Here is a 17,178-nt window from a genome sequence, read left to right on the forward strand (position 1 = left end):
CTCTGTATATGCCAGTTCAGCTATCCTTCCCAAGCCACACAAGGTCATCCTCACCAGATGCTGAGCTGTCACGACGAAGAGAAGACCTTGTGTCTCGTGTCATACGGCTCTGGACAGGGTGGCACATGGCAATTTCAAAGCTACTCTGTCTGCAGACAAAACAAACGTTATGTTCCCTGTGAGGCTGTTGGGAGGGGGGTCGAACCCAACTTCTGAACAAATTGAATTTGTACTTTTTATTTTTGAGTTCTGAAAGTAAAATAAGACACATTGCAGTTGGGTGCTGTATCGCGCTGTGCGGTACATTGCTCAGTATTAGGCAGGCTGCATTACCTCACAGAATTGATATCAGCTCTTCATGGATTACTGACTCTGCTGTCTGGAAGTGGGTAACAACTACAGGCTAGTAATACTATAAATTGTACAGGTATTGGAAAATTTAACAGTTGTTCACACCATTCACGCTTAAGTGATCTACTCAGGCATTCAAATCAAGATGAAGGTTTCCCCAGACCCAGCATACAATTAGTGCAAAAAACCAAGGACCTTCACATGGCAGTATGAATAGCCTCTCCTTAACATTATTCAACTTAGTTACAACATTACAATATTTACTCAGAAATTTAAAAGGAGGCATCAGAGACAACTGTGGGAAGTTTATTAAAATGAGATATTTTAATAAAGAGAAAATTAAGATCAGCAAGTCCATTTTAAGAAGTCTGTCCAATAAAATTAAATGGGTCTAAGACAAGTCTATCCCAATAACATCTTATATTTATTTAGGTCTTAAAGCATAAGGTAACAGAGGAGACCAATAGTTCTCAACCTGCCCAACTGCCAGGCTCACAGTTCTGCACCCCAAAAATTGTAATTGCATTTCGGTTAGACTCATACTCCACTCTTACCCACTGCAATCCCACTTCAGCTATTAACTTCTGCAATTTTTATAGACACACACATTTTTAAACAGCCTTTTCAAAGATCACTGCATCTGTATATTGTATGTTACAGAGGAAATCTCATAAATGTTTTATAGTGAAGCAAACTGACATCCCTCTTCCTACTGACTCCGCTGCTTATAGATTCAAAGGGTCACATTCAGCTTCTTTGCCAGAGGAGAACACAATGTTTTCCATTTCTGTTCGGATACCCACACTGAGATTCATATGACCAAATGGAGACATTTGGGCTACTCTTCTATTTGACAGTGAAGAAGCAGCACTCTCAGGGTGTAATTTGGATTATCCTCAAGCAGGCATCTAAAACATGGCAGATGAATATGTGTCAAATTTTTCTCCATTTTATCCACAAAGGAGGTCTAGAGTCACTAGCTCAGATGCCAGCCTTTACACTGTAGCTGTCTGAGATCTGGTGAAATAAATCATAGCTGTAGATCCCAATCTCAAATGTGGAACGTGTTCTACCTTTGCAGCGGCGGCACATTTTATTTCAATAGGTCTAACCTACTAAGCGATTCCAGATTCTCTATTATTTACCTATCTGCATAAATGTTTATTGTTCTCTCAGTCTTTGTCACCCATGAATTTAACTGGCAACGATTTTGTAGTTACTTCCAATTCATTCATGAAAACACTGGGTACTGTAGAAACAGGGTTATTATGGACACAGTCTGCAACTATTTGGTAAGCATTATATATAACTGATGATTATGGTGATTTAATGTGTAAGTGTGTTGTCAGAACAATCTTTAGAGAGTATATATAGAGTGTATATGTAGAAATTCCTGTAATAAGAGAAAAGACACCAAAAGAACTCAAAGCTCTCATTAGTCTCAAACATCACACACTTTTTAAAGACCAATAATGCTCACAGACCAAGTGCATTTATTAAAGTTTTTTCTATTTTGCATGCACTCTTTGTGATAAAAACCTAAGCAAATAACATTACGGACAGTATTTCCTCTCTCAAAAAGCAGCACAGAAGGATACTAGGCTACTTAGCAAGAAAGTAAGACAGTATCTAAAGAGATCTGACAAAATATAAATAATACACGGTGCTAAGCAGTTACCTTCACCATAGCATCTTGCCTGGACCTGGAGACCCTTCAAACAAGAGGCACGTGCATTTGATACATTCTGAAGCCATTTCAGTTAAGTGCTGGTCATTCTGGTTGCTGACCAGAACATTTCCCATATTTATTCCTAAAACCATGTCCCTTAAATACTACTACTCCTTTTGGTGGAAAAGAAGTCATAATTACACAAGGGCTATCCTAATTCTTTTCATTGCCCTTTCTCCCTACTGCATTACAACCCCCCTTGTGCCACACACAGCTTGGGTGCCTGGGGACAATAAGTATTCTGCAAGCCCAAGACCCCAAACCCTACTTCCCAGTCAGGACGATGGAGGTTGTGGTTTATTCCATGAGCCACAGGACTGAGTTTTGTGCCTGTGACAGCACTGCCTTTATAAACCTACTAATTTCAGGAGCTTAGAGCTGACTGCAAAATTCCCATCCCAGCTGCATATGTTACAAGCTGAAATAAAAATTGATTGGACCATGGGAAGAGCAATAAATAGAAATTCACTTTTAACTCATAAAAGCCAGAGGATGGGAGGAAGGGAGGAAAAGCAAAGCAAAGTACTTACATCTTAGCATCAGACAACTAAGGCCTTATGCCAGACCACCCAAAAATTCTTGGCACGTTTGTAATTCCATTGTAATTTCCAGCATCAGTCAAAAAAACCCCTGTGGGTAATTCAGTTACCTGAGGTAGGATATTGTTCAGCCTAATCCCTAGCAACTGTGAGGCTGGTATTTCAGACTGCCTTAGACATTACACATTTGTTCAGGCGATCTCTGGGTCTATCTTACCAAACAAACTGACAGCTATAAGGCAAATCTGCTTTATTCCTTAATTCTGCAACCCGTGGAGACACAGAGTGCCACTGAGGACATTTAGTGGCTCATAAGAGATATGTAGGTCAAAAATCCTCATAATATTTAGGTATTCACAATGCATAATCCAATCCACATTCACCAGTGCACTGAAATATATACTTAAGTTTAAATGCATGCATAAATCCAATTAAAATCAATATTTATGTGAATGATTAAATACTTCACTGAGGTGTAGTTATTTGTTTATCAGAACTCAATTTATGCTTCACTCATTGGAAGAATTTGTGCCCATTGAATTATTGGTTCTAACTGAAGATACAGTGTCATGAAGTTAGATATTTATTTTGAACACGAATATCAAAATGATTTAATATCTTAATGCATGGCATATCACATGAAAAAAATGGTAGCTATAGTAATTTTTTAGATGTATAATGCAATGCAATTTAACAATATATGCTCCAGCATATGTTTTCTGAAAGAATGGGTATGAAATACAGGGAGTTTAAGGTTTAGAAAAGCACTTGCAACATGGTAAGATCATACACACGTTCGCTATACCTTAAAGTACTTGACAGAGTTCTAAAGTGAAAGTGGCAATTCCTGGAGTGCTCATAAAAATCGAATGCCTAACTCACTAGCCTGTTGCTTGAATATTCCATGTCAATGCTCAAATCCACACTGAGCAGTCTCCAAGTTTTTTAAAGTCATGAATAAAAAAGGTTGAATCCATTTTGTACAACTGCAGCTCTTAAGAGAGCACAGGATTTGGAATTTCCTCTCTAGAATTTTGCCAACAAATTTGATCAGCTCCCAGACGAATGTTACTTTCATACAGTCAAAGGAGAGGTATGCAAATACTTTTAAAAGATGTAGTACAGTGTTTTAGTCATGTCATGGATGTCTACTTCGGAGAATTACTACTGACTATCCTTTAACTGACACCAATTTCAACCAGTGGAGGTTCTACCAGTCTTCGGGGAAGCAGCTAGAAAAACTCCATAAGGCAAATGAGTGCTTGAAACAAACTGTTTCCAGGACTTTCCCACTACGCTGTTATCCTGATTCAATAATACGGACATTTTACTTATTATCACAAAAAAAAAAAAAAAAAAAAAAAAAGGAAAAAAAAAGGAAAAAAAAAAAAGAAAATGGCCACATTCCAGAGAGCAAAAAGAACATTCTCTAAAATGTTATAATTTCATGGAAATTATTATAAGACTCTTGAATATTTCTCCGGGCCTTTATTTACTGTTTGAATAGCTATCACGCAGCTGCCTCCTGCTGACTGCCGTTCTTTCAAGTTTTTATGTGCCTCAGTGATCCAACGGTGATCGGCTGAGGTGATTCTGATCAAGGAGAGGCAGCCTAGATCAAAAAACACATACTGGAAGTTAGACATCTTGACTTACGTGGAAGCAGCCGTTTATGGGACTCGCTGGAACAAAATAATTTGGTGATGCATAACCTATATTGGATTTCCAGTTTTATGAAACAGTTCACACTACTAGTGATCTATTTCTCTGTCTCCTGATAAGTACCCTCCACTAATTACTTCACTCATCACTTAAAAACAGACATACTGTTCTCCTAAAATATTTTTCGTAGTCAGAGGGATGAGTGTCACCCTTCTGAAAAGCATGCTCTCTCAAGTCCTTTTTACAATTTCTTTTGCAGGTGGGGGTTTGGGGAAGGGGTGAAGCAGCTCACTTCACATGGATCCCCATCTTCATTAACCAAATACAATGTACTAGTAACTGAGCGTCACGGTATCTACCTCTCCTATACCAAATGTCTATAGATTCAAACTATATATATAAATATCATTAAGCAGTAGCTGGAATCATGTCATAAGCTTTCAAAGCTCAGAAGGACTCCTTTTGTGCACAGGAATGATGCGAACCTAATGTAAACTTGTACACTAGAAATATTTTGAGAGTAAAAAGTTAGTTGTCTAGGTATTGTCAAAGGAAGTGCAGAAAATTTAGTTTATATCCAACGCTTGTCAGACCTGACTATGACAAATTCATGCCTTATCCTTTCCAAGGCAATATGATGCAGCAACGTATTTTTATTAATGATTGTGGTCAGATAAATCTTGGGCAGAACTGTGATACACTGTTTTACCAGGCTCCCCGATTGGAATCACTGTTTGCAGTGTAATCAATGGCTTTCATACAATTCGCTGAGCAATCCTGTGGAAAATAACAGGATGTCCTGCAACAGGTCAACAAATTACACAGTCCTCACGTGTAGCTCACATGCCTGGAGTAAATTCAGTCTTCTCAAGCCTTTTATACAACACAGTGTCTATTCATGTCTAAAAATAAAGCTTACGTGCAAAATTTGTAACTACAGCTTTAGGTACTGCATTGTTGTGTTACTAATTAAATTAATGGCAAGAAATTGATAAGGCGCATTGCTTACTATAGCAATTTTTCAATCCAAGGCATTCAGTCTTCAGTTTTACAGTGGGAGACCTTCAACAGGAGAGATACTTGAACCCAGAAAATTGAATCCCAGTCAGTCCAGAAAACCGCAGTTTAAAGTTGTGTCGTCTCTTTTTCTCACTAAAATGGGATCTGAATTAAAATCTATCATATTTCAAGTAAATTACTTAATTTATGGGATTAAAAAAGACCAAACATTGTGCAGAGTAGAAGAAAGTGACTGATAAACAGATCAAGAAAAGGCATCAAAAAATCAAGCTTATTCCCTTAGGTACTACTGGTATTAGAAACCACTTTGTCAGGCTGAAACACACAAAACCTTACAGCAACCTCAGTGAAAGAGGATTCAGAGATTCAAGATCAGGTAAAGCAATGACTGGTTTCAATATATATTTAGAAACAAATTGTGAACTAGTCTCCCCAAAATCACTGCAGTAAAAGGTGTTTGGAAAATTGTCTGATCTAGTCTTATGTTTTAAATTGCTTTTCCTCAGCATATTCTATCTTCTCTGTGTTTATTTTAGATTGCTAAGCCAAAGCAAGACTTTTCTTATTTTTCATTCAGCATTTATCATTCAGCAGAAACCAAATAGTGACTGCTATAGGAATGACACCATCTGAAAAAAAGAAATCGTAACGGCAATACTGAGCTGTAAGGACAGTGCCAAGGAAGCTGGGCAAGCAGGACCAGGAATGTCAATGTAGCCACTGCAGCCTGAAGCAGCAATGAGAGGGGAAAAAAAAAAAGCGTTTCTGCTTAAAACAACTGCCAGAAGATTTACATTTCCCCTTAGATGGCGGGGTCTGAAAGGAACGAGATTCTGCTCCCCTCAGCTGAGCAGAAAGCCACATTCCTGGGAGAGTGCCACACTCCAATCCTATGCTGGCTCCAAATATCAACCTGTCAGACCAAATCGATACAGGCTTCCCCATTACGGACCTTCTGAACAAGCAGGGAGTCTGCACAGCTCTGAGCTCACGTCTCTTCATAAGACCAGCAGTATCTTCTCTGACCTTTGACAGCCCAAGTGAGCTCCAGCTGGCTGCTGCCAAGTTGTGACCAGAGCACACTGAGACACTCCTGAAGCAACCGGGAGAGGTAAGCCGTCATGGAAAAATGATCACAGCCCATTTGTCATTGTCTGTCGCCCTGCCTTTTGATGCAAAAAAAATTAAAAAAAAATAAAAAAAATTACAGTGTTGAAAGATGGAAGAAGCCTCAGAAGTCATGTAAGAAATGCTGAGAAGCTGATGAGATCATGCCTTTGTTAATGAAGAGAGTTACAAGTGGTTGCCTTGGGTTTTAGTGCCATTTTTTTTGCCACTAGGAAAAAAGAATAAAATAAAAAGCCCTCTGTCCTTGGCTGTTTGGAAATACATCCCAAGAGGGTAAGATCCAGTGAAAGGGAACAGAAGATTGTTAGACTGACTGTTGGATTTCAGGAACCGATCCAGGGTTTGTGTCACTACCAAATGTCTTGTCAGAAGGAAGGAAATGTTACTCAGCCAAGCACCTATGGAAAGAATCAGCACTGTGTCCCAGTGGGCTGCTAATTACTGCCACTGGCTGTCGTAGGCACTAACTAACTATATTATATACATATATTTGTACTAACGTTGGGCTGAAAGGGTAGGTGGGTGAAAAATGACTGAGCTCTGGCTCAACTTTCTTCTGTAATTTGCTTCAAAGGCAGTTCTAGTGGCAAAAGAGTAAAAAGAAGATGAGGAACAAACAGTCCACTTCTAAAATAAACTATTGCAAACTCGGTCTTTTGATAGGAAGTTGAGTAAACTAAAATTTTGTAGGAACAAAGTCCTGGGGTTTTTTTTAACACATCCTTAGTACCTTAGTGCTTAGCAAGTACCTTAGAATCATGACTAGAGATACAGATGCTCCTACTTTATTCTTTGCTTTGATCAATGGGTTTTGGGTCCAGTTAGCTGTATGAACAGACTTGTTTTCAACAACTTTATTTAATCCTTCCTTCCCAGGCTTCACCTTTTGAATTAATTTGCAGATCTAATATTTCATGTTGTATTTTACTCGGAAAACATAGTGAGGATGTAAATGTCTGAAAATAAATAAATATTGTGGAAACTGGGACACAAACTTCTGGAACTTGACAATTCAGCAATTTAAAAAGGCACTTCTTTAACATATAGTTTTGTATTTCCTGTGTCCTAAATATACGCTGCCTGAGGGAGGGGTGATACTTTGTACTAACACCAAGCACAGTGATCTTATGTGAAGCCTTTACATGCTAATTCAAAACAGCAGTCAATAATACTGTTTTTCATGTAATGATGCCTCTGCGATTTAAGCACATGTTCTTCAATGGTATTGCTGACACCAAACATGAAGATCAAAGGTGAAAATGTCGTGTAAATTCTGTCCTTGGTCATATTCAAGCATCTCTCAGAAACCTTGGTGAGGGAAATCAACCACAGACATATGCTCTAGCAACACATTTGATCAACTCACATAGAGGACCATTTACATTTGATGACATTCCTAAACTACAGTTGTGGTTTTTTTCCCATGATATGAAAAGAATGTCAAAACTTCTAGTAGGTTCAGGAACTAGTTTAGCGTTCTTTCATAAAAGAGCTGGTGGATGTATGGAAGTGCAATACCAGCTAAAGAACTGCACGTGACATTTTGATGTAGATGTAGATGGCTTGGCTGCTGCTGAGATGACCTAATTTTGAGAGTCCTTGAGTTGGAAACTGGACTTGTGATGTTCCCTACCAAACTCAGGGTGCAATATAAGTAAGTACCAAGCAAAGCAATAAACTGATTAAAGGGATAACATATTTACTGGCATTATGTTATTACTAACTTTGAGAACTATCAAATACCGGCCAAATATAAAAATGATTCAGACTGAAACGCGTTGCTTTTGACCTTGTAATAATTAAAAGCCTTCCAAAAACCTAGCTAGGCTAAAATATTAAATCCTAGCTCCAAAGGAGAAAGACAACTCATAACAAAGTGATTCCATAAGCACAAATGTCCCTGAAATCCTTGGCTGAAAATGTAGAACATGAACAATACTCTGGCTCATGACTGTGGAAAAAACTGTTCTCCATTGAAAATGTTTGTCATCAATGTAATCCCATCTTTAATTATAATTAATGTAAGGGGCTTTTATGTGCTGGAATGGTAATACATTGCCAAGAGTTCAGCTTTTAGGAAGACACGTATTTCCAAATTAGAGTGGAGATTGATCTTAAAATGGAGCAAATAATAATATATAAAGCTGTCAGAGAAACAATGAACTGAAGACATTACAGTAGCAATAATTTAAAGTAGTGACAGTCAGGAAATACTCTGTGAGTGACTTTTAGAAATACATGGTTTTTTTCTCTACTTTAGTCACTGGTGGTGGGGTTTTTTTTCCAACTTGGGCCAAAGTCAATTTAAAGTATTGTTTAGTGCCATTTAATTCAGCAGTAACTGTACTGCCAAAAGGTTCGCCTTAACCTTATTTAACCAGTTTACACTGATGTGTTAGCACTTGCTATCTTCCCTTGTCAATTCAGCAGCCAGGCTGCTTGACCCATTGCTAAAAGAGACTGGCCAGTATTACAGTGTGATGACTTAGAATCAAAAACGAAGCTGACATTGAGAACCAGGCAACAAAAATTGAGATCTACGGGTCCAGCTAGTCGCTACCATTTGCCTCCATGTTTTCTTATCCCTGATGACAGCTATGCACCTGCATTATTCCATGGCTGTGCTCACAGTTGGAGAGGAGGACAAAAAACTACCAGTGCATAGCAAGCAGGGATTCACTTGGAAGTCCTTTCATCAGTAGTGACCAGTGAGGCACCTTTGGTCTCATGATATGCAATGCAAGTATGACCACACAGCAGTGGACCTCTCCATGTGGTCTAGGGCTGTGTCTGCTCACACTGAGTGTACCAGTGTGCATCAGTTGAAGTTGACGCTCAACTTCAACAGCTTCAGCTTCAAGAGGGTCCCTGTGGTTGGGCTGCAGCCCAATACATTTGAAAATACAGCCTTTGCCATATTGTAGACTCAGATCTAGGCAATTGTGGAAGTGAATTGTGTATACTTCGGCAGTGGTTAGAGATGATTCTTATGCTGTATGAAGCTGCCATATATAGCTAAAAAGATCAAGTGACCATGAATTTTAAAGTCATTGCTGGTGTCAGAGTGAATTTCGCCATTTTATATAGCTGTGATGTGAAATATTACAGTAAATGAGAAATAAATAATATTTCTTCATAGATAAGTTGCCTCAACTCATAGTTCATCAGAGGCCTGAAATATTAGAAAAAGCCCTTGCATAATCATGCAACCTACAGTTGCCTAAAAGCACTTTGGTACACTTTGTGTGCATAGCTAAACTGTGTGATTACAGTATGATGCAATCACTATCTGAGTTTAATCAGTTTTAGCACAAATAAGTGAAGAAGCAATGACACTGGCTGTAAGACATGTCTACAGCAGCAGCCAGAGACAAATGTTTGGAGTGATCTGCATTAAAAAAATTTATCAACAATCTGGATGTTAGCATGCTGAAACCTGCACAGTTGCAACTGCATTCTTGCTATCCCTATCAGCTAGCACAGAAATGTAATCATGTGATTTTTTATTTTGTGTTTATATGTTGTTCATAGAGCAGCATAATTTATCTCACATAACTTTATCCATCTAAATTGTGGCTACCGACTTGAAGGCATTCCTTTAACCTCTTCAGTTCATTCCAGTTTTCATAGATTTCTACTGCAAGACAGTATGAATGAGCTGCTTACCTTTTGGGGTATGGAGGGAAGCTAAAAACGGGCTTAGATTAGATGCTTAGTTAAAGTCAGGAGAAATTAGTAGGATTTTGTAGGCTAAATCTATTTTTTCCTCATGTAGATGTCTTGGAGGTTAAATATGAACATGCTGGGGGTTTTTTCACACAGAACTAAGATGCCACATAGCAATGGGAACTGCATACAGCATACAACTCAACCTCAAACATTTCCACCTCAAGGAATTATTCTTATTTTTAAAAATCCAGCACTTAAAGTTAACAGACTTTAGAAAATGCAACATCATTCTTTACTATCCTTTGGACATCAGAATTCTCAGCAGAAGTTCAACTTGCCATCTTCATGCTGCATTTGGGGAAACTGAGCAAAAGAGAGCTCTACAGAACATTCATGTAAACGGTCCCCCATTTAGACAGACTGATCTGGTTTCTAGTCAAAAACCTGTTCAGCTCCCACTGAAACGGTAGCTTCTCACTAATTCTGAAAAAATAGGGCAGGGTCTTAGAAAACACAGAGGTTGGTTTTGATTAAAACGAATTACCCAAGGTCACTTATGAAGTCAGTAACTGACTTGAAAACACAAACTTGATACCATCTTCCTTCTTCTCTTGGGCATGTAAGGCTAAATGAGCAAGCCTTTAGAAAATACAGCAGGAGACATGAGTTTCATTGATAGGAAACATACAGAGTATTTTTATAATAATGAATAAATAAGCATACATATAACCACATACTAATACTTATAAAGTTTATATGCCCTTCATATAAACTTTAATGTGTATGTCTCACAGGATTCCCAGGACGGCTGTTAAAACATTACAAAAGATGCAGAATAAAAGCTACAATGAAAATTACTTGACTTATAGTTTTACTGTAAATTGATACGTGCATCTCAGGAGTGATTCCTCTGCTGTCACTTGTCCCTAGTATGTGCTCAGCAGCCGGCAGGCACACTCAGCAAGAACGGAATCTGGAAGTAACAAGAAGCTATGATCTCTGTAAGTGTTTGTTAGAAAAAGGACTGTAGCTTTTTTGATGAGATGACTAAAAGTAAAATCCTCAATGCCCACGAACTCACTTGAAGGCATAAAGCATTTCTTAGCCAAACAGCTATTTGCATTTTTACCTGTAACAAAGATTTATGAGATGGATTGTTGTTGACTAAGCCATTGTATTTGCAAAGCAATGTTGTAATATGGGAATTTATTGTCAGTTGATTTATTTATTGAATCACACGGTTGAATCTGCCACCCTTGATGACACAAGTTGTAGCCATATCCTATTCTGTTGGCAAAGACTTTGCCTTCTAAAAATTTTCCAAAATGTCTTAGAAATTTGTCTCAGTATCAGGGGTATTTCAGCAGGGATTTTATGGAATAATTTTGCCAACCAACGACTTTTACACATTCAAATCCAGGCATTCTGTAATTTAAAAAAACAGAATTTCTGAAAAAATTATCTCCCACTGTAGCTGCAGTGTTATACACCTCACAGTTCACCAACAGTGACTGAAATCAGTGGAAAACAAAATAAATCTATATTTCCAAGTTAGTAATTTAAACAGCTGTATTTATAAAATCTGTCACAGCGAAATGAAAAGCAGTACTATGAGGACTGATGCAGATTATATCTGATTGTCCTAGACCGAAGCTGAGGATAAAGATGTCTTCTTCATTGACATCAACAGACGAAGGTGACATGCGGTTCCCAGCCCTCCACAGACCTCTTTACATGGTAACAATGAGGAAACCGCAGAATTTCAGAATACAGTCACAAAAAGCTTACCAAACATTTTGCAATCTCATCCCCACAGGGAATTTTGCCAAATTATCTACAGAAAATGAACTCAAATCACAATTAAAAATTTCAAAGAGAAAAAAATCATTAATTTTAACCTTTGTATGAAGACTACTGATTTCATCAATATATGCACGTATAATTCTACTACAATATTTTTGATGTTGTAAGTTGATTCTGACAGTGAAGTGTACTCCAGCCTGTGGACCTTGTTTTTTAAAACATTTCACATGCTGAATGGTCTTCACACCACTTACCTACCCTTTCACAAACTCTTAAGCAACCCTTAAAGACTCTTTAACCTGCATATTTTTCTTAATGGTCACTGCATCTGTGAGGATGCCATTCCCCAAAACTAATTTAAGATTTCACAGCAGTTGAGTGAGCATCTTTAAATCAAAGACAAAAGAGGTCTTCACGTCCCTCCGCTGCCTCCGAGTAGCATTGCAGCGATCTTTACCAGGCACAGAATGCCAACAACTTTTGCACATGGCAGGAAGTCATTTAGCATTATGTCATAAGCCTGAAACTTTTCTCTGTTCTCTTTTCTCAACTGCTTACTGATGAATCAAAGGCTATATTATGTATTCAATGGGTGTCGTTTGGTTTGAACAAAACTACACACACACAACTGTCCTACCCAACACAGAGTTTAAACTTTCGGGTGATTTTTTTTCTTTTTCTTTATTTTTACTGTATAGCAATTATTTCATGAATCATATCACGCTTCTTGGAATCACATTTTCATCAGTACCTTTCTACCATTTTTAATCTACGGGGAACACATTTAGCTATGGCATGTGACTCACTCAAAACAGGCATTTGTGAAAATAAGAACAAGTGTACATATAACTAGAGAGACAAAGTGCATAAACTGCTACAAAGCAAGTCTCATTTTGCATATTCCATTTGATCTCTCATCATGCTTGGAGCCAAAATTATTCTGGCCAGGCTGTATAAATACAAAGCAACACAGAATATAATTACACCAGGCTAGGCTGAACACTAGTAAAAAGGTCATGCTGAACAAAATGTTATCTACCACAACTACTGACCTGCTACTCCAAAAACTTGTTAAAGAGAGCATTAAAACTGCAAACAGTTTTCCAAGGAAGTTTACCACTCTCTCTAAAAACTATTAAATATGTCTGGTACTTCTTTAAAGTTCTTGATGCACGTGTTTGCCAGCTTTAGTTTAAACTTATTATGAGGATAAGCAGAGCCTTCCTGTAGCATCAGACAACTGGCTTCAGTTAAAGTTTCAAAACTATACTTTTGAATAGAAAAAAATAGATTCTTTCCTTTCAGCTTAAAGTCACGTTAACTATCATGTACAGAGGTTCTTGAATCTCAAAATGATCTGAACCCCATCTTGGAACTGAAAGTGGTTCCTAGCTTTACAATGAGCATGAACAATGCATGTTTCAGCAAGAAATTATTCTTATCGTGTTGTCAACATTTCCTGCTTTTCTTTCCTTCACAGTTGTCTTTCATAGCAACCTACACAGCACTGAGGGCAGAGGTAATTTGCTTTTCTATTCTGCCCATTCAATTAGTAGCAAAAGAAAGATAAGTATTACGTAAAAGAAGGGAAGATGCTGACAAGCCTTGGAAAATTCTTTTTCATTGGCAGGAATTTCTTCGTTCAACCTACCTTTTCTTGATTCTGGCAGAGAAGACAGTCACATTCAAAGCAATACTGGCGCATCAGTTGCTTTTGGCGTTCACTGGTGGGCATCAGGGACTCAATATAGCTGATGGTGAGCTGTGGGCAGTACATACAAACCCAGAGTTGGTATATGTTACAAAAATTCCGTATTCAGTGTATGTATAGCTAAGGTGGATTCAATATTTTTCCAGCATAAAATAAAATTTTATCTTAACAGATGATTTCCTAGAAGACATTGACTACTTTACAAAGCGTGAAATCAAAGGCCAAAGATAATTTCCATGGAGGAACATTTTTTTCACATTTCCAGATCAATATCATTTGACACTATTAATCCCCCTAAAATTCAACTTTTCATCCTAATTTGGAAGAAAAAGGAGGGAAAAAAACAATGGGGGGTGGGGAAGAAGCTCAGTATCTGAACTCCCTGTGTGTGAAATCTCATTTTCTGTCTAGCTCCAAAGCTCAAGTGTGTATTTAGGACTGGTGTGATACAACTTCCAACTATCTCCAAAAATTTCAGTTTGGAGAAGCCCTTACTTTCTCTCAAATATATGTCTGAGCCTGAAGAAAGCTCCTCTTATGCCATACCCATCTTCAGTATGCCCGCGATGTTTCTTTTGGGACCAAGGCAGAGCAAAAGCATTGCAGTCAAAGTTGTTGAAACTAATGACAAGAAAATGTATTAAAAAGATAAAAGAAAATGCCTACATTTGTGCCATTTTCTACTCCTTGTGCTGTACAGAGTGAATTTCAATGAACTACAGAGAGTCTGTAGTTTGTTCCCTTTGACGCCTGCCAGGAGGAATTTTACAGGGCTAACCATTTGTAAAGTTCTTCAAAAGTTTAAAGTGCTGCATAGGCACAAACTAATGATAGCGGAGAGAATATAACAAAACAACAGCCCAGCTCAGACCAGCATTCAGTCATACATGCTATTGAGTGATTACACTGCACGCCCAATACACTTTGAAACACTCCAGAGAGGTCAGAGCTAAAAAAATCAGGTCACATTATTTCATCCTGAGCCTAGACACTCCAACTAATTGGGAGAATTTTCACATGGTTCTCAGTTAAATCATGAGAGTCCACTCAAAGAAATTACAGGAAAACCTGACCAATTTGTAGTAATGACTATGAAATCCATTGTCAGAACCTGCATTTCACAAATTAGTGAGCATTCTAATTAAATGAGCAATTAACAAACAACAAAAACAATGCCTGATTATTTTTTTCATTTATTATTACAGTGTAATTTGATTAAGACTACTGAGATGCAAAGTCAAGCATTTAAAATTATTTTAGCAGAAAGCTTGCAGAAAAAGATAAAATGGTTTCATCATTGAAGTTTAATAATATAATTAATGAAAGAGACAAACTAAATTTCCACAGGTAATCAAAAGTTAGAAAGTGTGAGAACTTTGTTAGGTTTTGTTTTCTATGGAATGATGTTCCGTCCCAGCTCGTGTGTCTCAGCTGAGGGGGGATTAGTTTCACCACTGCTGGTTGACAGCACAACAGTCTGTACTAATCATTTACACAGGAGGTGCAGGCTTCTCTATGAGCTTTCTGTGGTGCGTGGATGGAAATGGTTTTGCCTCTTTCTTTGCCACTCTTCTCCCAAGCTTGGTATCTTTTGTGCTACTCTCTCCAATCTATCCCTCTTCTCTCTCTTCTCTGCCCCTGAACGTGAGTGTCATTTTCCAAACCTGGTTTCCAGCCCTCAGGTCCAGCTCCTTGCATAGCCGTTCTTGGCACAACGGGCTGATTTTGCCATCCTGCCAACCCCAGATGTGCCCTTCTGCCTCCCCTGCATGCCTCATCTGACACATTTTGCCCATATTAGATCACCAACACTTTTATTCTCCCAAGTTAACAGTCCTTCTTGCCCTGCTCTGGTTTCCCAGTCACCTTCAGTGACCCCACCAACTTCGTACTTCTTTCCCCAGCTGGTCCTACTCTGCATCCTCCCCAGTGCGGTAAGGAATATCCATCTGCCTTCCTTCCCACAAAGCAGATTCCACTCCAGCTGTAGTCCTAACCTCATCCTTCAGCCATTCCAAACCCAATTTCCCTCTGATCTCCATGTCTCCTTCCAACTCACAAGTGTTTTCTGTCAAAATCATTCCACCCAGTGCCTTTTTCCCTGTCTCTTCTCCTACGCATAAACACCACCGGTTCTGACCCGTGTCCTACCGGGCTACATCTTCAGGTGGCACCCAGAAGGAAAAGGGATTTCATTAAGTCCATGCACAGTGCAAAACAGTAGGAATCTTCTGGGGCAAATGATTCATGTGAGATTAGTCTATTCTTTGCCAAAATACTTAAGACAATGAATTGAATGTTATCAATACAGCTGAACCCATCAGTCAGGCAGGGTTCAGTTCTAATACTGCAAAACAAACACACAGCCAACACTGAACGTGCTTTATCGATCCTCAGCCTACAGGCTTCCTGCCTTTTTGTTTTTCATTTTGGCTTATTTTTTCTCTCTTCTTTTTCCTTCTTTCTCATTCATGTTGCAGAAACCTTGAAGTAGGAACAAGTTTGAAAGCAGTAATTTCTTTTTCAAAGGTTACCAAACAGTTGTGGATACGAACAGTCACGTAACAACCTGCCCTGGACTAGAGCATATGACTGGGCAGGAGGAGGACAAGAGGCTTCATCAGACTGATACCTCCTTTAAGAGTTTTTACAGCTTAGGGTTCCTCTTGCAGTTAGAGGCCCAAGTCCAAATTCCCAGTCCTGCCAGCAGAAATCTGTAGGTGAAAAAATGTTTGTAGCTGGCAGACTGAGTGGGAAAATGTAATTAGAATGTTTAGAAGCATGACCCATCTAATGGTGACTAAGTCTATACTAATCATTTAATCGTTTAAACATAAAAAATCTGTATTCAGGTCTCTCTCCTACACTTCTTTTAATTTTGGATCCCTTCATTAGATGCAAGACTCATTTAACTTTTACATATTTAGGAAATATGCCCATTTATCAAAGGTTGTCTTAATGGTATTTGCATGTGGGATGTATGGTACTAATTAAAACATTATTTCAACTGACCAAAGCTTGACTCTTTATTGCATCGCTTATAAAGAATGCAGTAAATCTTTTCCCCCAAACTGGAGAACATATATTAAATAACATTTATGAAGGCAAGGAATTATTTAACAGCCGTGAGACTTACTGACTCCCAAGACTTTCTCTTTAGAAATGCAGCACTGCCTGAGCCCCGCTTCTCCCTCTGACACAGAAATTCTTTAACCATGGGTATGGTGGTTACTTTCTCATGTTCCTCATCTTCCAAATGAGGTGGACACAATTTTCCAATACTGCCACGGAATCATAGAGTCGTTTAGGTTGGAAAAGACCTTTAAAATCATCAAGTGTAATCATTAACCCAGCACTGCCAAGCCCACCACTAAACCCTGCCCCTGAGTGCTACATCTACACATCTTTTAAACACCTCCCGGGATGGTGACTCAACCACCTCCCTGGGCAGCCTGTTCCAGCACTTGACAACACTTTCCATGAAGAAATTTTTCCTGATAGCCAATCTAAACCACCTCTGGCACAACTTGAGGGCCGTTTCCCCTTCCAATCGCTTATTATTTGGG

The 17,178-nt window shown here is 38.5% G+C and overlaps 1 protein-coding gene across 2 annotated transcripts in view; it reads right to left on the minus strand.

Moving 5' to 3' along the window:
- SMYD3 (SET and MYND domain containing 3) overlaps positions 1-17,178 on the minus strand; it is a 418,391-nt gene that overhangs the window by 59,467 nt on the left and 341,746 nt on the right. For both annotated transcript variants that reach the window (XM_040599061.1, XM_040599062.1), the window contains one exon: positions 13,553-13,663. In XM_040599061.1, the coding sequence (XP_040454995.1) occupies positions 13,553-13,663 (111 nt within the window). The remainder of the gene's footprint in view (positions 1-13,552; positions 13,664-17,178) is intronic.

The sequence above is a fragment of the Falco naumanni genome, chromosome 6, assembly GCF_017639655.2.
Source record: "Falco naumanni isolate bFalNau1 chromosome 6, bFalNau1.pat, whole genome shotgun sequence".
NCBI classification, from domain to species: Eukaryota; Metazoa; Chordata; class Aves; order Falconiformes; family Falconidae; genus Falco; species Falco naumanni.